At 41.2% G+C, this 24349-nt stretch overlaps 1 protein-coding gene across 5 annotated transcripts in view; it reads left to right on the forward strand.

The window, feature by feature from the left end:
• Window positions 1-22329, forward strand: part of DRAM1 (DNA damage regulated autophagy modulator 1) — a 46840-nt gene extending 24511 nt beyond the window's left edge. Inside the window, exons 2-8 of one of the 5 annotated variants that reach the window (XR_014295222.1) lie at window positions 1393-1460; window positions 7068-7210; window positions 11245-11422; window positions 15578-15636; window positions 19359-19451; window positions 20029-20236; window positions 20698-22329. Coding sequence is in view for 3 of the 5 variants with exons in the window: in XM_082634630.1 (XP_082490756.1) it covers window positions 1393-1460; window positions 7068-7210; window positions 11245-11422; window positions 15578-15636; window positions 19359-19451; window positions 22056-22121 (607 nt within the window). In the remaining 2 variants the exon portion in view is untranslated. Of the gene's footprint in view, window positions 1-1392; window positions 1461-7067; window positions 7211-11244; window positions 11423-15577; window positions 15637-19358; window positions 19452-20028 lie in introns of those variants that run through there. The other 4 variants (XM_082634632.1, XM_082634631.1, XM_082634630.1 and 1 more) reach the window with 4 other exon arrangements.
• The last annotated feature ends 2020 nt before the right edge of the window (window positions 22330-24349 follow it).

Here is a 24349-nt window from a genome sequence, read left to right on the forward strand (position 1 = left end):
ACAAGTGACACTGAGATTGAAGTAATTGGGACTAGAGGAATTTGTGGGAAGGGGGAACATTAACCTCTTCATACTCTTCAAATATTAAGTGTTCACAAAGCTTAAAGACTCCTGCTTCCTGCACACACAGGCTTCCTGTGGAATTTTTCAAACACTTTGAAGTGCATCTTTTCAACTTGATCCATTTTTCAGTACTTAAATTTCAGAGCTGTTTTAAAATGTGGAAACACTCAAGACAAGTACGAGTTGTTTCATGTTGGGAGCGCCTTTGCCATCAGTTTGAAACTGTGCTTTATGCAAGCAGCTTGAGAGTATAAAAACATAAACCTTGGCATTAATGAATAGAAGCCAGCACATGTCAAATGCTACATTCCAGCTCACTGAATTAATTAATTGATAGACTGCATCTGAAATATGTCTCATAGAAGCTATTTTTTTGTTAAAATAATTTATCACCATGAGTAATACCCATGATACCCTATTTCCATAAAGTACTGACAGGCATCAATAATATTTATTGCTCAGCCTTCTATCATATTTTCAGCAGTGTAAATTCTTATGCATAAATCATATTGTTAAAAATTAAAGTGATGTGTTTATGTATATTTAATATTCAAATAGTAGACTTTTCAAACGTGATTTTAGACCAGGTTTTTTTTTCCCCCCCCCAAAATAGTCTCATTCAATTCCTCATCAAGAATGAACACACACATCAGATTTTTCAGGTGGGATCATCTGAAAAACACCACCACCATTCACTTTAAGTATTTCCTCACATAGTGTTGTCAATTATACTTCAAAACAAACAAACATACAAACAAACTCATAGGAAAAGAGACCAGACTTGTGGTTCTCAGAGGCCAGGGGTGAGGAAGAGGGGGATTGGATGATGGTGGTCAAATAGCACAAACTTCCAGTTAGAATATAAATAAGTACTAGGGAGGTAATGTACAACATGGGTAATATAATTAACACTGCTGTATGTTATATATGAAAGTTGTTAAGAAAGTAAATCCTAAGAGTTCTCATTATAACAAAAAAAGTTCTCAAAAAAATTTGTATCTATATGAGATGATGGATGTTCACGAAACTTACTGTGGTGATCATTTCATGATGTCTGTAAGTCAAATCATTATGCTGTACACCTTAAACTTATACAGTGCTGTTTGTTAATTATATATCAGTAAAACTGGGGAAAAAAGAAAAAATAGTTTTTAATTTTTCAGAGCCCAAATTGAAAATACTTTAGAACAAAATCAGGTCAAATCTTTGGAATTCAAAGTGGCTGAACACCCAGAAGGGACACAATATAATACCTGCCAATTACATGCCTGCCCAGAGGGCTGAACTGAATTCCTTTTTATTAATTTGGACGTGTCTTCTCTTTCTCAGTGATACAGGAACAACACCTCCAGAGAGTGGTATTTTTGGATTTATGATAAACTTCTCTGCATTTCTTGGTAAGTACACAATAATTATTATAAATAAATTAAAAATTACCAATCTCACATGAAGTAAAATGTTACAGTTTATGTATTTTTATTTATTGATCTTTTATTGATCTTTGATCTTTGTTATTGTTTTCTTTGTTTCTATTTCATTTATTTTTGCTCTGATCTTTATGATTTCTTTCCTTCTACTAACTTTGGGTTTTGTTTGTTCTTCTTTCTCTAGCTCCTTTAGGTGTAAGGTTAGATTGTTTATTTGAGATTTTTCTTGTTTCTTGAGGTAGGCTTGTATTTCTATAAACTTCCCTCTTAGGACTGCTTTTGCTGCATCCCATAGGTTTTGGATCATTGTGTTTTCATTGTAATTTGTCTCTAGGTATTTTTTGATTTCCTCTTTGATTTCTTCAGTGACCTCTTGGTTATTTAGTAACGTATTGTTTAGCCTCCATGTGTTTGTTTTTTTTTACATTTTTTCCCCTGTAGCTGATTTCTAATCTCATAGTGGTGTCGTCGGAAAAGATGCTTGATATGATTTCAATTTTCTTAAATTTACTGAGGCTTGATTTGTGACCCAAGATATGATCTGTCCTGGAGAATGTTCCTTGTGCACTTGAGAAGAAAGTGTAATCTACTGTTTTTGGATGGAATGTCCTATAAATATCAATTAAATCTATCTGGTCTATTTTGTCATTTAAAGCTTGTGTTTCCTTATTAATTTTCTGTCTGGATGATCTGTCTATTGGTGTAAGTGAGGTGTTAAAGTCCCCCACTATTATTTTGTTACTGTCGATTTCCTCTTTTAGAGCTGTTAGCAGTTGCCTTATGTATTGAGGTGCTCCTATGTGTTGGGTGCATATATATTTATAATTGTTATGTCTTCTTCTTGGATTGATCCCTTGATCATCCAAGGTAGTGTCCTTCCTTGTCTCTTGTAACATTCTTTATTCTGAAGTCTGTTTTATCTGATATGAGTATTGCTACTACAGCTTCCTTTTGATTTCCATTTGCGTGGAATATCTTTTTCCATCCCCTCACTTTCAGTCTGTATGTGTCCCTAGGTCTGAAGTGGGTCTCTTGTAGACAGCATATATATTGGTCTTGTTTTCGTATCCATTCAGCAAGCCTGTGTCTTTTGGTTGGAGCATTTAATCCATTCATGTTTAAGGTAATTATTGATATGTATGTTCCTATTACCATTTTCTTAACTGTTATGGGTTTGTTTTTGTAGGTCCTTTTCTTCTCTTGTGTTTCCCACTTAGAGAAGTTCCTTTAGCATTTGTTGTAGAGCTGGTTTGGTTGGTGCTGAATTCTCTTAGCTTTTGCTTGTCTGTAAAGCTTTTGATTTCTCCATCGAATCTGAATGAGATCCTTGCTGGGTAGAGCAATCTTGGCTGTAGATTCTTCCCTTTCATCACTTTAAGTATATCATGCCACTCCCTTCTGGCTTGTAGAGTTTCTGCTGAGAAATCAGCTGTTAACCTTATGGGAGTCCCCTTATATGTTATTTGCCGTTTTTCCCTTGTTGCTTTCAATAATTTTCCTTTGTCTTTAATTTGATTAAATTAATTAAATTAAATTAAATTATTCAATTTGATTACTCGATGTGTTTCTCCTTGGGTTTATCCTGCCTGGGACTCTCTGTGCTTCCTGGACTTGGGTGGCTATTTCCTTTCCCATGTTAGGGAAGTTTTCAACTATAATCTCTTCAAATATTTTCTCGGGTCCTTTCTCTCTCTATATTCTCCTTCTGGGACCCCTATAGTGCAAATGTTGTTTGCGTTTAATGTTTTCCCAGAGGTCCCTTAGGCTGTCTTCATTTCTTTTCAATCTTTTTTCTTTATTCTGTTCAGCAGCAGTGAATTCCACCCTTCTGCCTTCCAGGTCACTTATCTGTTCTTCTGCCTCAGTTATTCTGCTTGATTCCTTCTAGTGTATTTTTCATTTCAGTTATTGTATTGTTCATCTCTGTTTGTTTGTTCTTTAATTTTTCTAGGTCTTTGTTAAACATTTCTGGCATCTTCTCGATCCTTGCCTCCATTCTTTTTCTGAGGTCCTGGATCATCTTCACTATCATTTTTCTGAATTCTTTTTCTGGAAGGTTTCCTATCTCCACTTCATTCAGTTGTTTTTATGGGTTTTTGTCTTGTTCCTTCATCTGGTACATAGCCCTCTGCCTTTTCATCTTGTCTATCTTTCTGTGAATGTGATTTTGGTTCCACAGGCTGCATGATTGTAGTTCTTCTTGCTTCTGCTGTCTGCCCGGTTTTATTGTTATTTTTTAACAAACATTATTTTTTAGAACATTTTCTGATTCACAGAAAACTTGAGGAAAAGGTAGAGATTTCCCATATATACCCTGCTCCCTCACACCCCCCACAGCCTTCTCCATTATCAACATCCCCCCACCAGAGTAATATATTAGTTACAGCTGATGAACCTACATTGCCACATCATTATCACCCAAAGTCAATAGTTTACATTAGGGTTTATGCTTGGTATATGTGATTTTTTAAAAAGTATAACCTTTGCAACTACAGTTTTGCTCTACTTTGAGAAACTCAAGTGACTAGAAATCCAAAGTTATTTATGGCCTCATTATAGAACTATTCACTTTATCTGGTAATTTGCCACAGGAATTTGAAATGGATTTTAAATGTAATTTCTAAAATTGTGATTTATATCCAATGCATTTGCGTTAAGCCAAAGACACCTAAAGTTTAGAAGCTAATGTTTCTCAGAGTGTGTTCTGAAGGTAACTTACAAGAAAATCCTATTGGGTGCTGGTTCCAAGGCCTGTTCCAGGGCCACACTGCAGATCTACTGGATCAGAACTTCTGGAAGTGGGGCCCAAGCATATGTGCTGTGAACCAGCGCTCTAAGGGACTTGGATACTCACAAAAGCTTTTGAACCACTGACAAAGGAAGGGAAAGGTGAAGCATGGAACAGTTTGTCTCCCACTCAGCTATGATTTTTCAGTTCCTCAAATGCACCTGAGATGCAGCTGAGAGGCTACAACCCTCTCTCATGAGCCAATTAATGTAATGACTAAAAAACTCAGTCTTCTATGGGTGATGAGGGTATATGGATGGAAGAGGTAGGGCTCTTTCCACAAACCCTTAACCCTGCAGAACAATCAGGTGTTTGCCAGGGACCCATCACATAACCAGCACTTTCTGGCCCTCTCTACTGATGCAGGGCGGGAAGGGGCAGAGGTGCTGGAAAGCCTACCTAGTGACTTAGCATCTTCAAAATTGGTTCATCCTCCTTGGTAGAGGGAGTTTCACCCCATCACTCATTTGTGGTCTTCTCCTCCCAAGGTTTTGGAGGTGAGCAAGGGGAAGTAGAAATAGGAGTCAGTCAATCCCAGTGCCCTCTTACACCATCCTTGCCCAGAGTCCAGATTTAGAGGACAGATTATTTTATCACTAGCAAGTGATAAATGTAGCTTTTTGCTTCTAGGCAAGGGAGAATCTGACATGAATATCTCTGTTTAAAATGTTAAAATGCTCTATGATAAATGATTAGCTTTTAGACTGGTTTTAAAAATTCAGCAAAAAATATTATGGCCACCATAACACCATTGAACACACAGAAATCTACTTTATCCTAACACATGCATGATATCCATCTCATGGACGTATAATAATTTATAATTCAGTCCCCTATTGTTAAACATTTAGGGTATTTTTCATTTTATAATATACAATGCTAAAGTGAATATCTTTTAAACATATCTCTGCATATCTATGTGACTTTTTCTGTAAGCTAAATTTGCTGAGTTAAATTTGCTCTCACACCATTCACAAAAGCCAATGGCAATTAAAGAAGTAAACATGAAGAACAAAACCATAAGAGGAGGGACTTCCTCTTATGGTGGTGCAGTGGATAAGAATCCTCCTGCCAATGCAGGGGACATGGGTTCGAGCCCTGGTCCGGGAAGATCCCACATGCCATGGAGCAACTAAGCCCGTGTGCCACAACTACTGGGCCCACGCTCCACACCGACTGAAGCCCACACGCCTAGAGCCCGTGCTCTGCAACAAGAGAAGCCACCGCAAAGAGAAGCCCAACTGCAAAGAAGAGTAGCCCCACTCGCTGCAACTAGAGAAAGCCCATGCACAGCAATGAAGACCCAACATAGCCAAAAATAAATAAAATTAAATCTTAAAAAAAAAGAGGATTTGGATTTAAGTATAGGAAAATATTTTTAAAACCTTAGGATGGAAAAGCTTATCTAAACTTACACACACAAAACCCCGAAGCTAAATAGAAGAACTGACAGATTTGGGTAGATAAAAATTGAAACTTCTAAGTGATGAAAGATTCATGAAGTTAAAGAGAAACAACAGACCAGAAGAAAATTTGTAATATTTATAGCAGACAATAGACTAATGTACATAATGTATAAAGAGCAACTACAAATTAAAAATGAACAAACTCAAAAATAAAAAAAATGATAAACATGCAATTTTCAGAAGAAATGCAAATGAGTAGTGACACTGAAAGTTGATCAGTCTCACTGACTATCAGAGAAATGCAAATTAAACAAACAGGTTGCCATTTTTCATTTGTTAGATTGGCAATAATTAAAAGGACAGGGCATACAGAATTGCTTTCAAACTCTGCTGTGGGAGTATAAATTGCCTCAGTCTTGGAGCAGTTTGGAGCTACTTTTTGGCATTTTAATTGAGCATAGTTTTTTGACCCAGTAATACTACTTCTAGTAATTCATCTTTCAGAAACACGGAAAGTGCGCCAAAGCCTTCTATATAAGGATGTTCACTGAGCATTGTTTGTAATAGGGAAAACATATAATGTAGAAATCTATCATTAGGAGAAAGATGAAATAAATATGGCATCTCACTGTATACCATGATGAGGTAGACCTATGTGTACTGACATTGGCAAGATCTTCACGGAACATCTTTATTTTTAAATTTTATTTAGTTATTTATTTTAAATCTATTTATTTATTTATTTATGGCTGTATTGGGTCTTTGTTGCTGTGTGCAGGCTTTCTCTAGTTGTGGCGAGCGGGGGCTACTCTTTGTTGCGGTGCGTGGGCTTCTCATTGCTGTGGCTTCTTTTGTTGTGGAGCACAGGCTCTAGGCACACGGGCTTCAGTAGTTGCAGCACTTGGGCTCAGTAGTTGTTGCTCGTGTGCTCTAGAGCGCAGGCTCAGTAATTGTGGTGCACGGGCTTAGTTGCTCCGCGGCATGTGGGATCTTCCCAGACCAGGGCTCGAACCCATGTCCCCTGCATTGGTAGGCGGATTCTTAACCACTGTGCCACCAGGGAAGTCCCAACCATGGAACATTTTTAAATAAATAAAAAAGCAAGTCCCAGAACAATACGTGCACAATAGCATTTATATGAAAAGGATAACAGCCAAGACAGTGTGTGTGTGTGTGTGTGTGTGTGTGTGTGTGTGTGTATGCATCACATGGCAGGGGAGAGTAAGATGGGGTGAGGAAGGGCAGGTGTGAGCGAGTGGGGAGACTATTGCAATCAGGAGACTGAAAATACAAATTATTTTAAAAGCCATAAAAACTGTTCATGTGTTTTTCCTTCTAAAAAGTCAAAAAATAAAAATTCATCAGAGTCCCTTTCTTTTTCAGGTGCAGCCACGATGTACACAAGATATAAAATAGTAGAGAAGCAAAACCAAACCAGCTATTTCAGCACTCCTGTTTTTAACTTGGTGTCGTTAGTTCTAGGATTGGTGGGATGCATCGGAATGGGCATTGTAGCCAATTTCCAGGTATGAACTGAAATTGTTTTGGTGATTGGGGGTGATGGAGTATACGTATCTGGAGGAGAGAAGCAAGAGCACCAGAGGCACGCTTGTGCTAGCATAGCTCTCAAATAGTTGATGAGTGTATGAATATTGGGATAGTTTGCTTCTTAGAAACAAATCTTTGTCATTTGAAAGTCAGCCCAGCCTAGTACTTGGGAGAGATGGGGTGTTTGAGAGAGAGCATGCTTCAGACCATGCTGTGGGCTCTGGATTGTTCTGTGTTCTTGTTGATGTGGTTTAATGTGCTGGGAGAGCTACTTCAGTCACTGTAATGATTTCATTAACATCGTGAAAACGTTTCTGTGTATGAGTGTGTGTATGTTTACTGATTCTACTGTTTGGGCCTCTGGTGTTCAATTCAAAGAGAGGCATCTGGTCTCTTCCTTTCACAGATGAGGATCTAGGGACATGGAGGTGAAATAATTTGGTCAGGGTTACTCAGCTAATCAGTTGCAGGGCCAAAATATGGCCTTACTGGAGCAAATTAACTTATATAACAACTACTGCAGAGTCCACTTGACATATTCTTACTGTGTCAAGTGTTGGTAAAAATCCTACATGTTTTATTCTAATTTTTGGATTCCTTTCATTCCGAGGTCTCTTTCAGGAAGGCATGGTATTTGTCTATGGAGGCAATATTTTACAAGTATGTGTTGTATTTCAAATGAGTACTAATTATGAGCACTCGCCTCACAGGGTTATTGCTGGGATTCAATGAGATAATGTACAGTGCCCAGCAGTCTGTACTTAGCCGTCTTCATGGTCATCGGTTCATCACTATAGGCCAACACCCTGGAGGGCCTGCTCTGTCATCACCATTGTCCCTTTGTGACCGCAGAAAGGAAGTTACTCCTGGAGGACTTTTGGCTCTGCCTGGGGGTACTCCTTTAACTTTTTTCCCACCAGAAGTGGGTTGATCTTCTGTGGTGCTTACTTTATAAAAAGGTGTCAGCCTTCAATGCTAGCTGGCTGTTCAAGTCCACATCTGCACACTGAAGCCGCACCAGAGGGGAACTGCCTCCTGGTGTGTACCTGGGAGGCTGATAACCTCAGGCCTCCACCTGTACCGTCTGCTGTCCACCTGTTCTCTAGTGTCTGCTCCTGCATGAGTCAGACCATTGTCAGAGGGCCCTCTCCCTCACCTGCACCACGTGGGCCTCAGAGAATCACCTTTTCTGCCCTGCACATGCAGGAAGCCATCTGTCGTTGGTGGGGGACAGTATAATAAAGTGCTCTGGGAAACTCAGTGCTGTGTTGTGAGGGGTGAGGCACCCTTCCTTGTATGACACAGAACCTTCAGGACAACCTACGGCAGGGATATTCTCCCAGGTCTGGTGGTCAACAAGTTTTCGTTTTGGGATGTTACAAATCCACAACTAACAGTGTTTCCTTGTTAACACTGGTGAAAGGTGAGAGCCAAATTTGTAGACTCCCTGAAGCAAGCCTATAGGGCTTCCAGGAGGGTATCTTGTGAACTCAGTTTGCTTCTGGCTTCATTTGACTTTCCTACTCTTATTGTCTCTGTATTAGGAAATAAACACCACTAGTTGCCTATGATATTTGTCACATGGTAGAGACTCTTGATGACATTTCCTTACGTTTTATGATTGTGTGCATTTTGGGTTCCATAACAACATTTATTGAAGTTTTCTTTTTTTCTTTTTTCTTTTTCTTATTTGGCCGGGCTGCACGGCTTGTGGGATCTTAGTTCCCCGACCAGGGATTGAACCCGGGCCCCGGCAGAGAGAGCACGGAGTCCTAACCACTGGACTGCCTGGGAATTCTTATTGAAGTTTTCTAGGTGACAGACATTTATGAAAACATTTCATGCTTTAACTCGTATAATTCTAATAATGACCTTAGAAGATAGGTAGTATTATTTTCCTCATTTATCAATGGAGAAATGGAGACCCAGAGAGGTTAATACTCTCCCCAAATCCCATGGGTCATGAGAGGCAGAAGTCACCTTTGATTGAAGCAGTCTGCCCAGAACCTGTGGGGAAGAGTTAACCTCAAGGCCAGAATGAGAAAATCTCCGTGAGAAAAAAGCATGTACACAATTCACAGTTCTAGGGCTTCCCAGGCGGCGCAGTGGTTAAGAATCCGCCTGCCAATGCAGGCGACATGGGTTCTAGCCCTGGTCCGGGAAGATCCCACATGTCGCGGAGCAACTAAGCCCGCGTGCCGCCACTACTGAAGCCCACGTGCCTAGAGCCCATGCTCTGCAACAAAGAGAAGCCACCGCAATGAGAAGCCCGCGCACCATAACGAAGAGTAGCTCCCGCTCGCCGCAACTAGAGAAAAACCTGCGCTCAGCAATGAAGACCCAGTGCAGCCAAAAATAAAATAAATAAACTTAAAAAAAAAAAGAATGCTAAAAATTTTTTTTCATAAAATTAGGGAAAAAAATTCACAGTTCACAGTTCTAACATCAGAAAGCACGATGGAAAAATTATTTTCAAAGGGAAGGTGGCAACCTGGAAGGATATAAGTTGTCTAGTGGAGTGTGGGTATGAATTGTCCTGTGGGGGGGATAGTATGCAGTGTATGATATCCCATCACATTATTCTCGGAATGACTCAACATCACAAGTGATACTGCCATCCGTGTTTAAACCATAAAGGGCAGACTTCAGGAAGAAGGCTTAGGTTGTTAGATAATTACACTTTTGGTTCCTTTTAAGGCTTCTGTGAAGTGATTACATCTTCACAAAGACCAGAAATAGAACTTCTAACTTTCCTGAGGGCAAAGGATTTGCCTTGTCATTGTTCCCATAAATATATCTTTACAACTTCCTTTTTTGATATCCTGTAATTCATTTTCGGCGTGCCATAAGCAAACCAACGTGAGCGGTTGCCTCAAGAAGAATTAGAGATGTGAGGGCAGGAGAGAGCACTGACTGGTGGTTCTTCTTGAGCGGGAGGAAACTGCACCTACCAGACGTTCATAGCTAGCCCTCTTTCCCGCACTGGTGGATAAGATGGCTACTTTTTGGTGTCTCCTCACCGAGCAATCTCCGTCAATGCTTTCCTGTGCCTCAAGAAGTCTACTTTTTGTTGTCTCCTCACCGAGCAATCTCCGTCAATGCTTTCCTGTGCCTCAAGAAGTCTCCTTTTTGGAAAAGTCAAGTTTCCTGAGGTTGAATCCTCTCAATAGTCCAGTTTTCTCTACTTTGATTCTCTTTTAAATTAACAAGAGTTTCAAAGAAAGCTACCAGGTTTTCATCTTAACCTCTATCCAAAATTCGTGTCTGATCTGAGCCGTTTCCCTTCTAAAAGACATCTTTGATGAGAGAATATGTGTTCCACAGTGAAAAGGGCACACTGGACATACACCTCCTGCTAATTCAAGGGCCTTTTGATCTGATTTCATCAGGGCTCATGTGGGTGTCCTGAAGCTTGCAGATTAAGATCTGATGTATTGAATTGGCCAGGGTTGAGGAAGCAAGTTTCCTGACAGTGCTCGTGGGGGGTGGAAGCAAAGTATGTAAATTCAGGATTTGATTTACTTATTAGCATAGAGAGAAAATGGAGAGTGGAAAGTACCAGGACTATCAGGTTATTCCTAAAACAACCCCAGCTCATTAGCATTAGATGCCTTGCCTTTTGTTTATTTTCCCTTGCTCAAGTGTGCTGTGCCTAACATTCAAGGGGTGAAAAGGATTTGTTTTTCTTAATTCTTTTATAATTTTTTTGGTTTAATATGGGTTTTTTCCCCCAGTTTTATTGAGAGATTATTACTGAACCAGGCCCGTTTGCCCAACTCGCAGCAAGCCAAACGTTTGCTATGGAACAAGCAAGTTCCTGGCATTTACTCCAGTGCCGGGAAGGCTTTTCTCTTGGTCATCTTCTGCAAGCAGCTGTATTTTCCAAAGATGGGGTGTGTGCCTCTGTGATGCCTGGTGGCTTTGAGGAGCCCAAAGCAAGTGAGTGAGTGTTCGGCTCTTGATGTGCATAGACTCACGCTGAGTAACAGCATATGTGTGACTTTCTCTCTAGGAGTTAGCTGTCCCCGTGGTACACGATGGTGGTGCCCTTTTGGCGTTTGTCTGCGGTGTTGTGTACACGCTCCTGCAATCCATCATCTCTTACAAATCGTGTCCCCAGTGGAACAGCCTTTCCACATGCCGCATACGGATGGCCATCTCTGCCGTTTCCTCTGCAGCCGTCATCCCCTGTATCCTTTTTTACATTTGTCCTTTAGTGTCCTTCCAAGCTTGACATCCTCGCCGCCCCACTCCCCTCCAAAAAAAATGGAGAAAGCAAAGGTTAACAGCCAAGTGTCAACAGGCTTCAGAAGAATGATTGGGAGAAAAGGGTAAATCATAAGGAAAATATCTCAACGTTGTCTGGTTAAATCAAAAGAATCTTTGGGGAAAAGAATGGTGTGAAAGGAAAATGAAAAAAAGTGTCAGAACATGTCAGTCTCTATTTACTTTCTTTCCACGTGGTCGGTTTCATGAGCCATGTGAAAATATTTATTTTTCTTTGTAGTGCTTGGCTAAAGACATCAAATATTGATATTGTACTTAAAGTAATAGCCCTGTGAATTCCCAAGAGGCCCGACTTTTCCTTCTCCCCACACATAGGTGGTTAGATGGTTTGATCTATTCGTCCATATTAAGAGGTTTTAAAAAGCTCTGTACTATTTATTTCTAAGTCATTTAAATACATTTAGCCTTTTCTTTTTATCACCGATTTCATTTTCAAAATGAAATTTTATTGTTTCTAATTCAACAATGTGAAAAGAAAATATAAATTTATCATACTTGTATATTCTGATTTAGAAGAAATGAAAAACAATGCTTCCTTCCTTTTTCCTTTTTTTTTCCCCAAGAGGTATTTAACAAAGAAAAAAAAAAAGCTGTGGTCTTTCAAGGGTGGAAAATTCCCCATCTTTCAAAATACCATCTGCAGTCATAGCAAAGGCTAAAGAGTCATTAAAAATTGGTGATTATTGTCAGACTGTAGGAAAATTGAACTATTTTATTAGCGGTGGTCTTGTTCATCCAAGTTGGGTTGTGGTACAAAGTGGGCAAGCTCGAGTAAAAAGATATTTTGTCATCATGTGCTTCTAAGTATTAAGCCTTGCATTTTTCTTTTAAAATTGGAGCTATAGGGACTTCCCTGGTGGCGCAGTGGTGAAGGATCCGCCTGCCAATGCAGGGGACATGGGTTCGAGCCCTGGTCCAGGAAGATCCCACATGCTGCGGAGCAACTAAGCCCGTGCGCCACAACTACTGAGCCTGTGTGCCACAACTACTGAAGCCCATGTGCCTAGAGCCCATGCTCCACCACAAGAGAAGCCACCGCAATGAGAAGCCCGCGCGCTGCAATAAAGAGTAGCTCCCGCTCGCTGCAACTAGACAAAGCCTGCGCGCAGCAAAGAAGACCCAACGCAACCAAAAATAAATAAATAAATAAAATTTCTTTAAAAAAAAATTGGAGCTATACAAAATGTGAAGTCTAAGGATGGTTTTGGGTTTTGTTTTTGTCATTTAGGGAAGAAAAATTTTAATTACAAAATTTCTAAGCACAGAGGAACCAAATTCTAGTATTGAGAAATTTAACAACAAACTATACACCCTGGTTCCTAAGATAGTTCCTTCTCTGTTTCCTTGTTCTATTTATGGATTGAAGACATTCATGCTTTCTCTTGAGAGGGATCTCCTCAAACCTTTTAGCTTGCTTTAATTGTAAGATTTATAGAACCACTTGTAAAGTTAAAAACAAAGTTTTTTGGTATAGGAAAACTTTCCTTGCTTCCAACTTTGGAGACAGATCTCTAGGTACTAAAATGAGAGAGGTTTAGCAGAATTACTTTTTCAAGCCAGAGTTTCACATACTATTAGTTCCCATTTCTAGGAAGTTCGTATGAGCCATGCTGACGGGTAGGATCCCTGAACAGAAACAGGTTATATGTTTTTATCCAATTAATTTGAACAAATTCATCCATAGGAAAAAGTCTTTTGTCTTAAACATTACCATGGATTTATATTTCCTTAGAAAGATTTTAAAGTATCTTTAAAATGTCCTTGTTTCTCTTTCCTGTATTAGTTCCGTGAAACCTCATTTGACTCCTGAAGAAACTGAGGCCTGGAATCATGCTTCTGAGCCCTTCCTACTAAACTATCCATTTTGCATTCAGCTTCTGCAGCTTTCAAAAGGCTTCACAAAATCACTAACAATGCAAAGGCCGTTCCTTTGCGTGAGACGCAGTCTGAGGCTGCCTATTTCTCTGACCTCCGTTTTACACTTTGTCCCCTGACTGTGGCTGTTTCCTGTTCTCTGCTTTTGCCCATGCTCTTCTTCTTGCCTGGATAACCTTCTCCACTTTGTCTTTCTAGAACTGAACTGTCTGTCCAACACAGTAGCCACTGGCCACACGAGGCTGTTGAGGATTTAAACGTGGGTAGTCTGTATAGAGAAGGGCCGTAAGTGTAAAACACTGGATTTCAAAGACTTAATGAGAAAAAAATGTAAAATATCCCATTAATAATTCTTTATATTATTACATGTTGAAATGACAACATGTTTGATATATTGGGTTAAATAAGATGTTAAGGTTAATTTCATTAGGCTCTTTTTCGTTTCTGTCAATGTGGCGACTATAGTAGAAAATATTGTTACACATATGCCTGAATTTCTGTGGGATGATGCTGTCCTAGAGAGCTCCTCAAACCTCACAGCTTAGATTAAACTCAACTCAGTGAAGCTTCCCTGACACCTCAAACCCCATTTCACTCCGAATTAATAATCTTCCCTCCGAGTCATGACTGCACCCTGTTCTTTTCTAACGTGGCACATTCCCTGGGTCCGACAAGGCTGTAATGTTTCTGGGAGCTGAGACCAGGTCTGTTTTGCCGGAGTTTTGTCCATCTCTCCCCCACCCCCCCGCCCTCCTCCCCAGCATGGAAGGGACCTGATGGGACTAAAGATGAGATAAAGAATTAAATGAAAGAATTAAGAGGCTTTTAAAACTGTTAGAAACAGACATACGGTCATGACATGATTAGAGAACCTTTAATGTTCTCTACTTCTTTTTATTTTTTGGCCAGCAGCACGCAGGATCTTAGTTCCCCAACCAGGGATCAAACCCGCACCCCCTGCACTGGAAGCGTGGAGTCTTAACCACTGGACTGCCAGGGAAGTCCCATTCTCTACTTCTTTTACTTTGAGAAACTGAGAAGTGTTAAGCATTGCAAAATATGGGAGGTGGCGGAGGGCAGGGAGAGAGGGTGCTGACTCCAAATTCAGAGGAGGTGCTAAAATTGGCATTGATTGATGCAACACTTGGAATTCTTAACATTTTGCAAAAGCTTTTAAAGAGCATCCCATTTCCCTCTAGCTTTCTCTTTGGCCTTCTAAGTTCAATCAAAATGGTTGTCACCACCTTTGTGCAGACAGTCTTGTCCACGTTGGGCAGTAGCCTCAGTCCCTGGCCTTATTAGGCTGGCCTCTCAGGATTTGTCCTTCGTCCCCAAGGTCAGATGTAGGATGTATTTCTCTGATTTGTAAACCCTTAGGGCCAGGGAGGAAGGACTCCGCTTACACCCAGTTACTCAATGGAAAAATCTGTTTTTTTTTAAATTTTTATAAAGAAAATACATTAAATTTCTGTAGCTTGTTTTTGTATATGAGCCTTGGTACTTTGTGATGCTTTTTTGATACTTTGAAATGTTAATTTTTTCCTTGAAGCTGTTGCCTTGAACATAGTATTTTAGGAAAAAGTTTTTTTTTTTTTTTTTTGCGGTACGCGGGCCTCTCACTGTTGTGGTCTCTCCCGTTGCAGAGCACAGGCTCTGGACGCGCAGGCTCAGCGGCCATGGCTCACGGGCCCAGCCGCTCCGCAACATGTGGGATCTTCCCAGACCGGGGCACGAACCCGCGTCCCCTGCATCGGCAGGCAGACTCTCAACCACTGCGCCACCAGGAAAGCCCAGGAAAAAGAATTTTAATCAATATTATTATTTAGGGACAATAGTATTTTAGGGGAAACTACTGCAAAAGTACCCATATTAGACTGCTGTGTCATTTTGACCAAATTTAGACAACAGGGTCAAGCAAAATGTAGCCACAGATTAAAAGTCTTCTATACATAACTGACAAAGTATTGCTAAAGAATGACTACTTCCGTGTTGTATTTTAACTCCTGCCATGATCGAACTTAAGGTTTGAGATGATAAGAAGCTGATATAACTTGTTTGATAGCAGAAATGTTGGTACTAACATGTGAACATTGTGTAATGGTTATATTATTAGAAGAATAACCTAGTCTTACAATAAAGGACCTATTTTCTTCTGTAGTTTCCTTAACAATTTTGTTTTTTAGTGATTGCCTGTGCTTCATTAATTTCTATAACCAAGCTGGAGTGGAATCCAAAAGAAAAGGTAAACTATAAGCTGTTTTCAATATGATTGTCAAACCTGGTTCCTTGAATTATTTTCAAAATTAGTTTTAAAAATTTGAATTTTTAATTCTCTCTTAAACCCTTCAACCATCGAGGCTTAGTAAAAGAGGTGAGATTTAAGGGTAGGGAAACAATGTGAATGAAGGTGTATGGAGGTCAGAGGAAGCACCACATGTTAAGCAGAGGTGATGAAAACAGAGTAGAAGATAGTTTGTATCAGCATAGGGTGAGAAATAAATGTGGTCGGGGATAAGTTTGTGGGGGAATAGTTTGTGCAAGGCTTTAAGAGGTGGGCAGAGAGGCTCATGCTTGATGTAGGTGAACGGAATAAGCCTTTGAAGGCTTTTGAACAGGAAAGTAAATTAAAAGAATATTATTGGAAGAAAATTAGAAGAGACACCTGGGATGTATTGAAGAGGAGAGAGACCGGAGTTAGGATGGCAGGGAGAAGGCAGTTCCACTAGTTTAGATTTTAAATCAAGATTCCCCTAGACTGGAAGAAATAGCATAAGAATGAAAGGACGTGAAGAAGTGAAGATGACTTCCAAGTTTTTGTCTTGGGTGAACCAAAGAACCTGTTCTCATGAACCGATAAGATTGGGTCCCTTGGGACTTCCCTGGTGGTCCAGTGGCTAAGACTCAGCGCTCCCAATGCAGGGGGCCCAGATTTGATCCCTGGCACGGAACTAGATCCCACATGCTGCAACTAAGAGTTTGCATGCCACAACTAAAGATCCATGTGCCACAACTAAAAGATCCTGCATGCTGCAACTAAGACCGGGCGCAGCCAAATAAATAAATATTTTTTAAAAAGAAGAAAAGATTGGGTCCTTAACAGGAATAAATGATTTCATGGGGAGAAATGGATGGGTTTGGTTTCAGAATCGTTCAATCTGAAGCTATAGTGAAACGCCGAGGAGAAATGTCAAGTTAGACATGGGGGACTAGACCTGGGGTAGGATCAAGAGCCATCAGAGCATAGGGTAGAGTGACGGGTAGTTTCCAGACCAAACATCAGAACACAAGGAATCAGATGCTTCAAATTAAGATCAACTCATTAGTTAACTCGTTAGTTACCTACAGAGAGGAGGGAGTTAGTGAGGAGCAGCAGTTTTTCCCAAGGGGCAGGTGGAGTTACTGATGTTTTTCAAAGAGCAGTTTCAGGGGCTTCCCTGGTGGTGCAGTGGTTAAGGATCCGCCTGCCAATGCAGGGGACACGGGTTCGAGCCCTAGTCCAGGAAGATCCCACATGCTGCGGAGCAACTAAGCCCGTGAGCCACAACTACTGAGCCTGATGCTCTACAGCCCGTGAGCCACAACTACTGAGCCCGCTATGCTACAACTACTGAAGCCTGCGCGGCTAGAGCTCGTGCTCTGCAACAAGAGAAGCCACCACAATGAGAAGCCCGCGCCCCACAATGAAGAGTAGCCCCCGCTCACTGCAACTAGAGAAAGCCCACATGTAGCAATGAAGACCCAATGCAGCCAAAAAAAAAAAAAAAAAAAAAAATCCCAATCCCTTTGTTTAAAAAAAAAAAGCAGTTTCAGGGGCTTCCCTGGTGGTCCATTGGTTGACTCCGTGCTTCCACTGCAGGGGGCATGGGTTCGATCCCTGGTTGGGGTAATGGCAGGGTCAGAGGAAGAATTTTCCACCAGAGGGGATTCTGGCAGGTGATGGAAGCCTGCAAGAAGCAAGTGAGAGACTGAAGACGGTGAGGACGAGCCAGGCAGAAGTTAGAAAAAAAGTGCTTCCTGATAAGGAGAGCTCACAGAAGAGTAGCCCTAGGTGTATTTTACTTCTTAACCACTGGGGGGAGGCCTTCCACCACAAATCAAAACAAAGCAGCTGGGAAGGATTCATCAAAGCGTATTCCCCAGTTGAAAAACCTTTTTTCATTTCATTTTCTATCTTAAAAATGTGAAAAGTACCTGGTTTTCTATTCACTCCCCTTCTGTTCCCCAATATCCACAAATGCAAAGAAAACTCTTTACATCAGTTCACGGAACAGAATAATCATGTAGGTCCTGCCCCAAACTGTGGAGTGCTTCAGAGGTTTCACAGCACATTCCTGTGCATTGACTTAACGTGGTAGGGAGGATAAGAATTATGATGTCATTGTCCCATTTTACGTAGCAAGGAGATGAGAGCTTTGCCTGCGTTCATATATGTGTAGTGGAAGAGTCTGGACCCCTCCTTCAGTGCACTGTTATTAATATCATGCTACAGAAATCCTCTCCCACCCCCAAATTCTGCTTCTATTTGATTAAGCCATCTTCATTGTCCAGAGATGATAGGAGATGGGGTGGATCCCCTAGTGCTGTCACCTTTGAAAAGGAAGTGGCCTCCATTCTCGACCCTGTAACGTAGGCTGGTCAGATTCTCCCCAGAGTGGCCTGGATGAGAACAGTGGGTGGATGTGATCCTCCATGGGGAGGGTGAGCAGTGGTGTCTGAGAGTTTGATGTGCTTCAATTAGATCTTTGTGGTGGATCAAAGAAAAGAACTGACCTGTAATCTAGCACATTTGTTTGTTCACACTTGTAACCTACGGCAGAGCAGACAGTGAAGTAGGAAGAAAATATAGGTTATGATTTGAAATCAGAGGGCTCGAACTGATGACAGTCCACAGGCTAATTTGGCATGTGGGCTAAAGTCAGAATTTAGACAAGCATTTTTTACTTAGATGGTGCTTAAAAATGCTTTTTAAAAATGGTTTCCAGTATTTAAAAATCAGGGGAGCTATCACACACACACACACACACACACACAATCCATGGGCTTTTTTTTGGCCGCGCCGCATGGCACGTGGGATCTTAGTTCCCTGACCAGGGATCAAACCCGAGCCCCCTGCATTGGAAACACAGAGTGTTAACCACTGGACCACCAGGGAAGTCTCTCTCTCTCTCTTTTTTTAATCTCAAAGCAACACTGGGGTCATACTTTCCTACTTGGTGAGAATGGAATTGAGCTGATGAGGCGTGGGCTCCCCATTGTCCCTCTTTTTGCAACCGTGAGTTTCTTTTTATTAGTTTCCTGGCCTCCAGAGGCAGCTGACTTTGGAACCCCGAATTAAAGCCATTCTCTTTCTTGTCCTCCATTCTCTCATTCCTGCCCCCAAGAAGATAGTCTCATAATTAGCATTTGCTTTGTAGCTGTGCTTACCTTATAACATCATGCAGACCTATTTTCTGAACTGACATTATCTATAGTAACAGAGAAACACAAAACCCAGGGGTGATAGCCAGTTTCCTTTAGATGCATACTTGAAGTCTGGAATAACCACATGGACACTGGGTAGGTGCTTTTCAAGCCTGCCTTTCAACTTTGGGATTCCCAGCTGTGGGAAAGCAAGTCATGCCTTGTATGGAAAGTTCTTTCTTCTGTTGAGTCCAAATTTGCTTTCTATTCTCAGCCGTTTTGTGATCCTTCTTCTGCCTGTTGAGGTTCCACAGACAAGTCTTAAAGCCAGAGTGTATGAGAACCAGAGAGAACTTTTGGGGTCATTGTATTCACATTCTTATCGGGCAGTTGCCCTGATGTGCATCCACATGGCCTTGCTTACCGTGTTTCCTCCGGGGGTTGATTTATGCTCACTGGACAGCTTTTTCCTTTGGCCTGACCTGCTCATTATTATTTCAGTATGTCCACTGAAGTGAATGCATTTAGGCTAAATTCTGTTTCTCTTTTTGTTCTTGCTCTTAGGATTATGTATATCACGTAGTGAGTGCGATCTGTGAATGGACAGTGGCCTTTGGTTTTATTTTCTACTTTCTAACATTCATCTACGATTTCCAGGTAGGTATTTATCAATACAAATGTTATAAGTTATGATGCGGATTAGCAGAAATACATAGAACATTTCTTACATTTAAGAAACATAAGAGCACTATCTTTTTACCCTTATGTGTTTGAAAAAATATGTAAGTATTGTGCAATTTAGTGTATTCCCAAAGGAAAGCATCTTGAATAGCTCTCCTAAACAAGGAAAACGTTCATCTGTCCTCTGCCATTTGACGCTTATAGTCATAGATCCTGGTTATTTTTTTTTCGAAGAGGTCTCACAAGTTCCAAATAACAGGAAATATGTCTTTTCTTAAAAATAAAAGTGTGTTGTTGAAAAATGTTCTCAAGGCAGAGAGAAGATGGGACCTTGTCAGATTTGGCAACAGGGAAAATCTCACATTTTGAAACAAGTGAATTACTAGCTAAAAGGTTAGAGAAGGCCAAGAAAACTCTTGAGGACCCAACTCGAGCTCAGTACAAACCGTAGTGAGATCATCTCTGAGGGGGTGCAAAGCTGTTGGGAGTTTCAGAGCTGGCACTGGAATTGTTTACCTTCTTTTAAACCTTTTTTTTATTTTTTTAAAAATAGAGTGTCACCCTAAGGATATCCACAGAAATCAGTGGTGATGTTTGAAGGAAGGAGAATTCAGTCTCACTCAATGAAAGTGGCAGACAATTTATGGAAGTGGTGCAGAGGACAGACAGGGTTTTAACACCGCCCTGCGTGGAATTCACCTGCAGCCCATCCAGGACTTGAATTTCTTTAAGAATTCCCAATAGTTGTACTATTTCCAAAGGTATGTTTTCCTAGGGAGTGTAGAGCATTTATGACGTAGCAATGTTTTTATAATTTTCTAAGTAGACACTTTTTTATATTAACAAATTCATTACAGAAAAGATAAGGTGTTCCAGAAAATGGAGACCTCTTATTTTTTGTACAGATTCTGTTTTGTTTCTTTGTATGTAAGAGATTTATGGAAATACACTAAAGGAGGAATTTATTAAAAAGTAAAATCAGGGGATATTCATTTTAAAATTTCATTTTTAGAGAATGCACTGTATAATTTTATATCTCAAGGGCATCTATAAAATTCAATTTATAATGATCATTAAGATTTCGTTAATAAACTAACACTAAGAGACTATGATTTTTAGATGAACCAAGCAAAATGCTTCTATTGAAAGGCCTTAATACCACTATGCACATTAACTCAGTGACCATGGAAGACCACCGTTTTGAAATTCTGTCCCCCCACAGGCCTCCCTGCTCACAGAGACCAAGCTTCTACCCTTGCTGCTAACCGGAAGTCCGTAGTGATGTAACTCCAGGTGGGATTGATTTAGCAAGGCAGCTTAGAAATCAAAAGCCTTCTAACAACAGAGTGAAATGCAGGTGAACAACTAACAGGAAAAACTCACTGGGTTCCGGACTGTTGCCTTTGCCAGATGAGCGGGGAGAGGAGAGTGTGTCTCAGGGAATATCCAAGTAAGGCAGGATTATGGGAAGGAGACTTTTGCTTAACACTAAACCTCTGCAAAAGCCAATCTGCAAACAGCATTGCAGATTCCACTTATAAAACTACCCTTTATTGTTACTGGCATAACTTGACATACAGTCTGACTCAGAAGCTGCAACTCACACCTCGCATTCATTTTACACCGGTCAACGTGCTGACGGGAGCGCAGGTCTGAGAGAGGAGAAAGGGGAGCAGGGTGTGTGATGGAGTTTGTTTGCTCCTCTTAATGTCTATGGCTGGATGTTCGCACACTTTACAAAATGTGAAGCAGGTCCTTTGCTCAGCAAGACCTGCACATGGCGCCACTTTTCACCCAAATCAAAAATGACAAATGAAAAGCAGGTCATTCCAGAGGAAGAAGTGGGCCTTGAAATATGAAGGCTTAGGTTTAGAAGTTGAAGAGAAGGAACTCTTCTTCAGGGACCCTCCAGACCATAAACCCATGTCTGGCCAAGTGGGTCCAGACCTTGAGGGCATATGCCAAGGGCAGAGCAGCCCGCCTGGATAGCTGTGGAGGAGGGAGTGAGACTCAGTGGTAGTCAGCCACTTCTGCAAGATCACACTCTATTTCCCCTAAAGGTTCAGTGGTGAGAGCCTCAGACCCGCTGCTGGGTTAGTGGTAACTTGTTATAATGCTGTGGCTCTCTGTGTAACACTGGAACTGAAATACTGGTTAAAGCTATGTTCTGCAGAGGGGGAGGAATGCCACTTACCTTTACCGTGGAACCTGCAGTAGAATGAATCCAGAGCTGGGTCTCCCTTGGAACAGACTTTTGTTATCAGCCCTTCTGGATGCATTGTCATTCATTTCTATATCTCTCTGCAAGATTTAGATTGGGAGCTCCTTGAGGGCAGAGTCTGTGCCTTAATCTTTGTCTTTGTAACTCCAGCATTTATCAGGCTGCCTCCTGGTACACAGTAGGTGCTTAATAAATACTCACTGAATGCATGAATGAAGGAATGAGCAAATGAAGGCATGGCTAGGGATATTTGTAGTGCTGCATAATGAGATTTACTCTGGTTTACTAATTAAGTGCTAAATAGTCTGTGTCACCTTGTAATATTGACTGTTTTGCTCTGTGTGCTGCAAACGTTTCAGTTGCTTGGGCTTCTCCATTCTATGATGACGCTCTTCATCCTGGACAGTTACCACAGAAATTGTTAAATGGGCTAGACAAAATGGTACACCTGGCTTGGCAAACTGAGAAGGCCAAAAATCACTCCAGACAATCACGCTCTGCTGATTCCATGGAATCTCTAAAGCTGATCTTATCCATATTCTGGTATTACTTCTAATTTCCATGAACTTGCATTTCCTTGGACCTCATGGCTAAAGGAGTAAAATAAAATGAAATATTTCTTTATTTTAGTAATTTGTGTCTCTGTTAAATTACAATATGTCGACTTTGTGCTACTATGAAGTACATTTATCCGGGAAAGGATTCTAGCTCCACTTGGACTCTATAAAGGTAGAGTTTAAACCTTACGTGTTCTTAATTCATGTAGATTTGCATGTGGGCAAGATGGCTCATCTTTGTAGAGATTCTTGAATAGTAGTATCAGAAGTTTGCACCAGAAATCCAACTCAAATTTGTTGAAGGAAAAAGGGGCATCTATTGCTTCAAGTAATGAGAAGTCCGGGGGTAGAGCTGGCTATAAGGATGGCTGGACCCACAAGTGCCACCAGGACTCCATCTGTTCTCTCCTTTTCTCAGCTCTGCTTTTCTCTCTGTTGGCATCATTCTCAGGCAGGCTTTCCCCTGGTGGGAGTGAGATGGCTTCTAGAAGACCCAGGCTACAAACTGTCCAGTGGAATGAGAGGGCTTCCTAAAAGTTCCAACCAAAGCTCTCCAATTGAAACTCACTGTCTCTGATTGGCTGCCTTGGGTCACATGCCCATCCTGTAGCCCAGGGAGGCATGATGATGCTCTGATTGGTCAGACCAGCATCACGTGTCCACCTCTGGAGCATTGAGGGGTCCACAGCGCCCAAACTACTGGGCTGATGGTGCGGGAAAGTTGTTTCTCAGAAGAAAGGGATGAGAAATGGATCTTGCACAGACACAAAGCTGCAGATTCTACTATGAAATTAAAGTTTTCCCTGACCCCACAGGTCAGAAAAGCCAACCCAACTTGATTCAGAGTAAACCAAATTTTACCTGCTGCCAATCTTTTCAGGTAAAAAAAAAAAAAAAAAGTAAATGTAAGCCAGGTAGGTAATAATGTACCTTCAGTTAACTTCAAAGTTATGTTTATACTTTTCCAAGCTTCTCGTGTTCTTATTTAACCTCTGTGAGATTGGTCAGGCAGTTAATTGTCACATGCTTCAAATGAGGAAACTAAGGCAAAGAAAAAGAGGTTCAGTGACCTGTAAGTGGTTCTACCACCGGATGGCAACAGATTCCAGTCTGGGACTCTTGTTTTCTTGATTTCTAATCCAGTGAATCTTTTTTTTTTTTTTTTTCTCCCCAAACATTAACAGAGGATTCCACAGAAATTGTATTTCATAAACCAAATTAAGTACATCAGTGTTGTGCTGTGTTTGGGTTTCCTAACATCCCTTACATGTGGCATGGTCCCATGTTCCCATTTTTTACTCATTTGGAGACACACTGGTCTGGTATTTGGGCCTGGAATGAGGAAGGGGGAGTGGGAGGAAGATAAGTGGTCTCCATTCTCTCCCATTCCTTGATTCTGGCAAGCCCGGAGGCCCAGCCGTCTCCCCACACACATACTCTTGGTCTGGCTCTGAATGCCCTGCATTCTCAAGGCCAGAATGTCATGCATCTGCATCTTGTCTGTTGCACAAGAGAGCAACCACAGCCTCAAGCCCTGGAGGAGAAGCTTCTGACGCTCCTGGGTCACCCCCAGCAGATTCATCTTCTAAAACGAAGGGCAGTGGGATGCCAAACTCACATTGGGCGGGGGGGTGACCTCCAAAATCGATGCTTGGAAAATGCTGAAGGGGCTCCCAGCCATCTGCACTGTGGTTTGGGTCAGGGTGCCATGAGATAGATGATGCCTAGTGAGCCTGCGGCCTAGGTAGCCCCTCAGTGATGAGCAAAGCCCTCCATCCCCAGAGCCGGCTCTACCTCTGGACTCTTCAGTTACGTGAATCTCTTTTTAACTTCAGTAAACTTGAGCTGGATTTCCCATGCTTATTCCTATAAGAGCCCTGACTTAATACAAATACCCAAGAGTTCTCCTAATATGCAAATATAGCAAACGACTGTTATCTTATCTGGACTCACTGTGCTGGGGTGGAAAGATAATTTCTAGATAACAGGTGATTCAACTGTTCCCACTCACAGCCCTTACTCTCTGAACCATGTTTTCTTTTTTTTAAATCTCGAATCAGTAATATATTGATGTGATTCAAAAATCAAAACGATAT

Source organism: Mesoplodon mirus, assembly GCF_964341445.2.
Source record: "Mesoplodon mirus genome assembly, chromosome: 11".
NCBI classification, from domain to species: Eukaryota; Metazoa; Chordata; class Mammalia; order Artiodactyla; family Ziphiidae; genus Mesoplodon; species Mesoplodon mirus.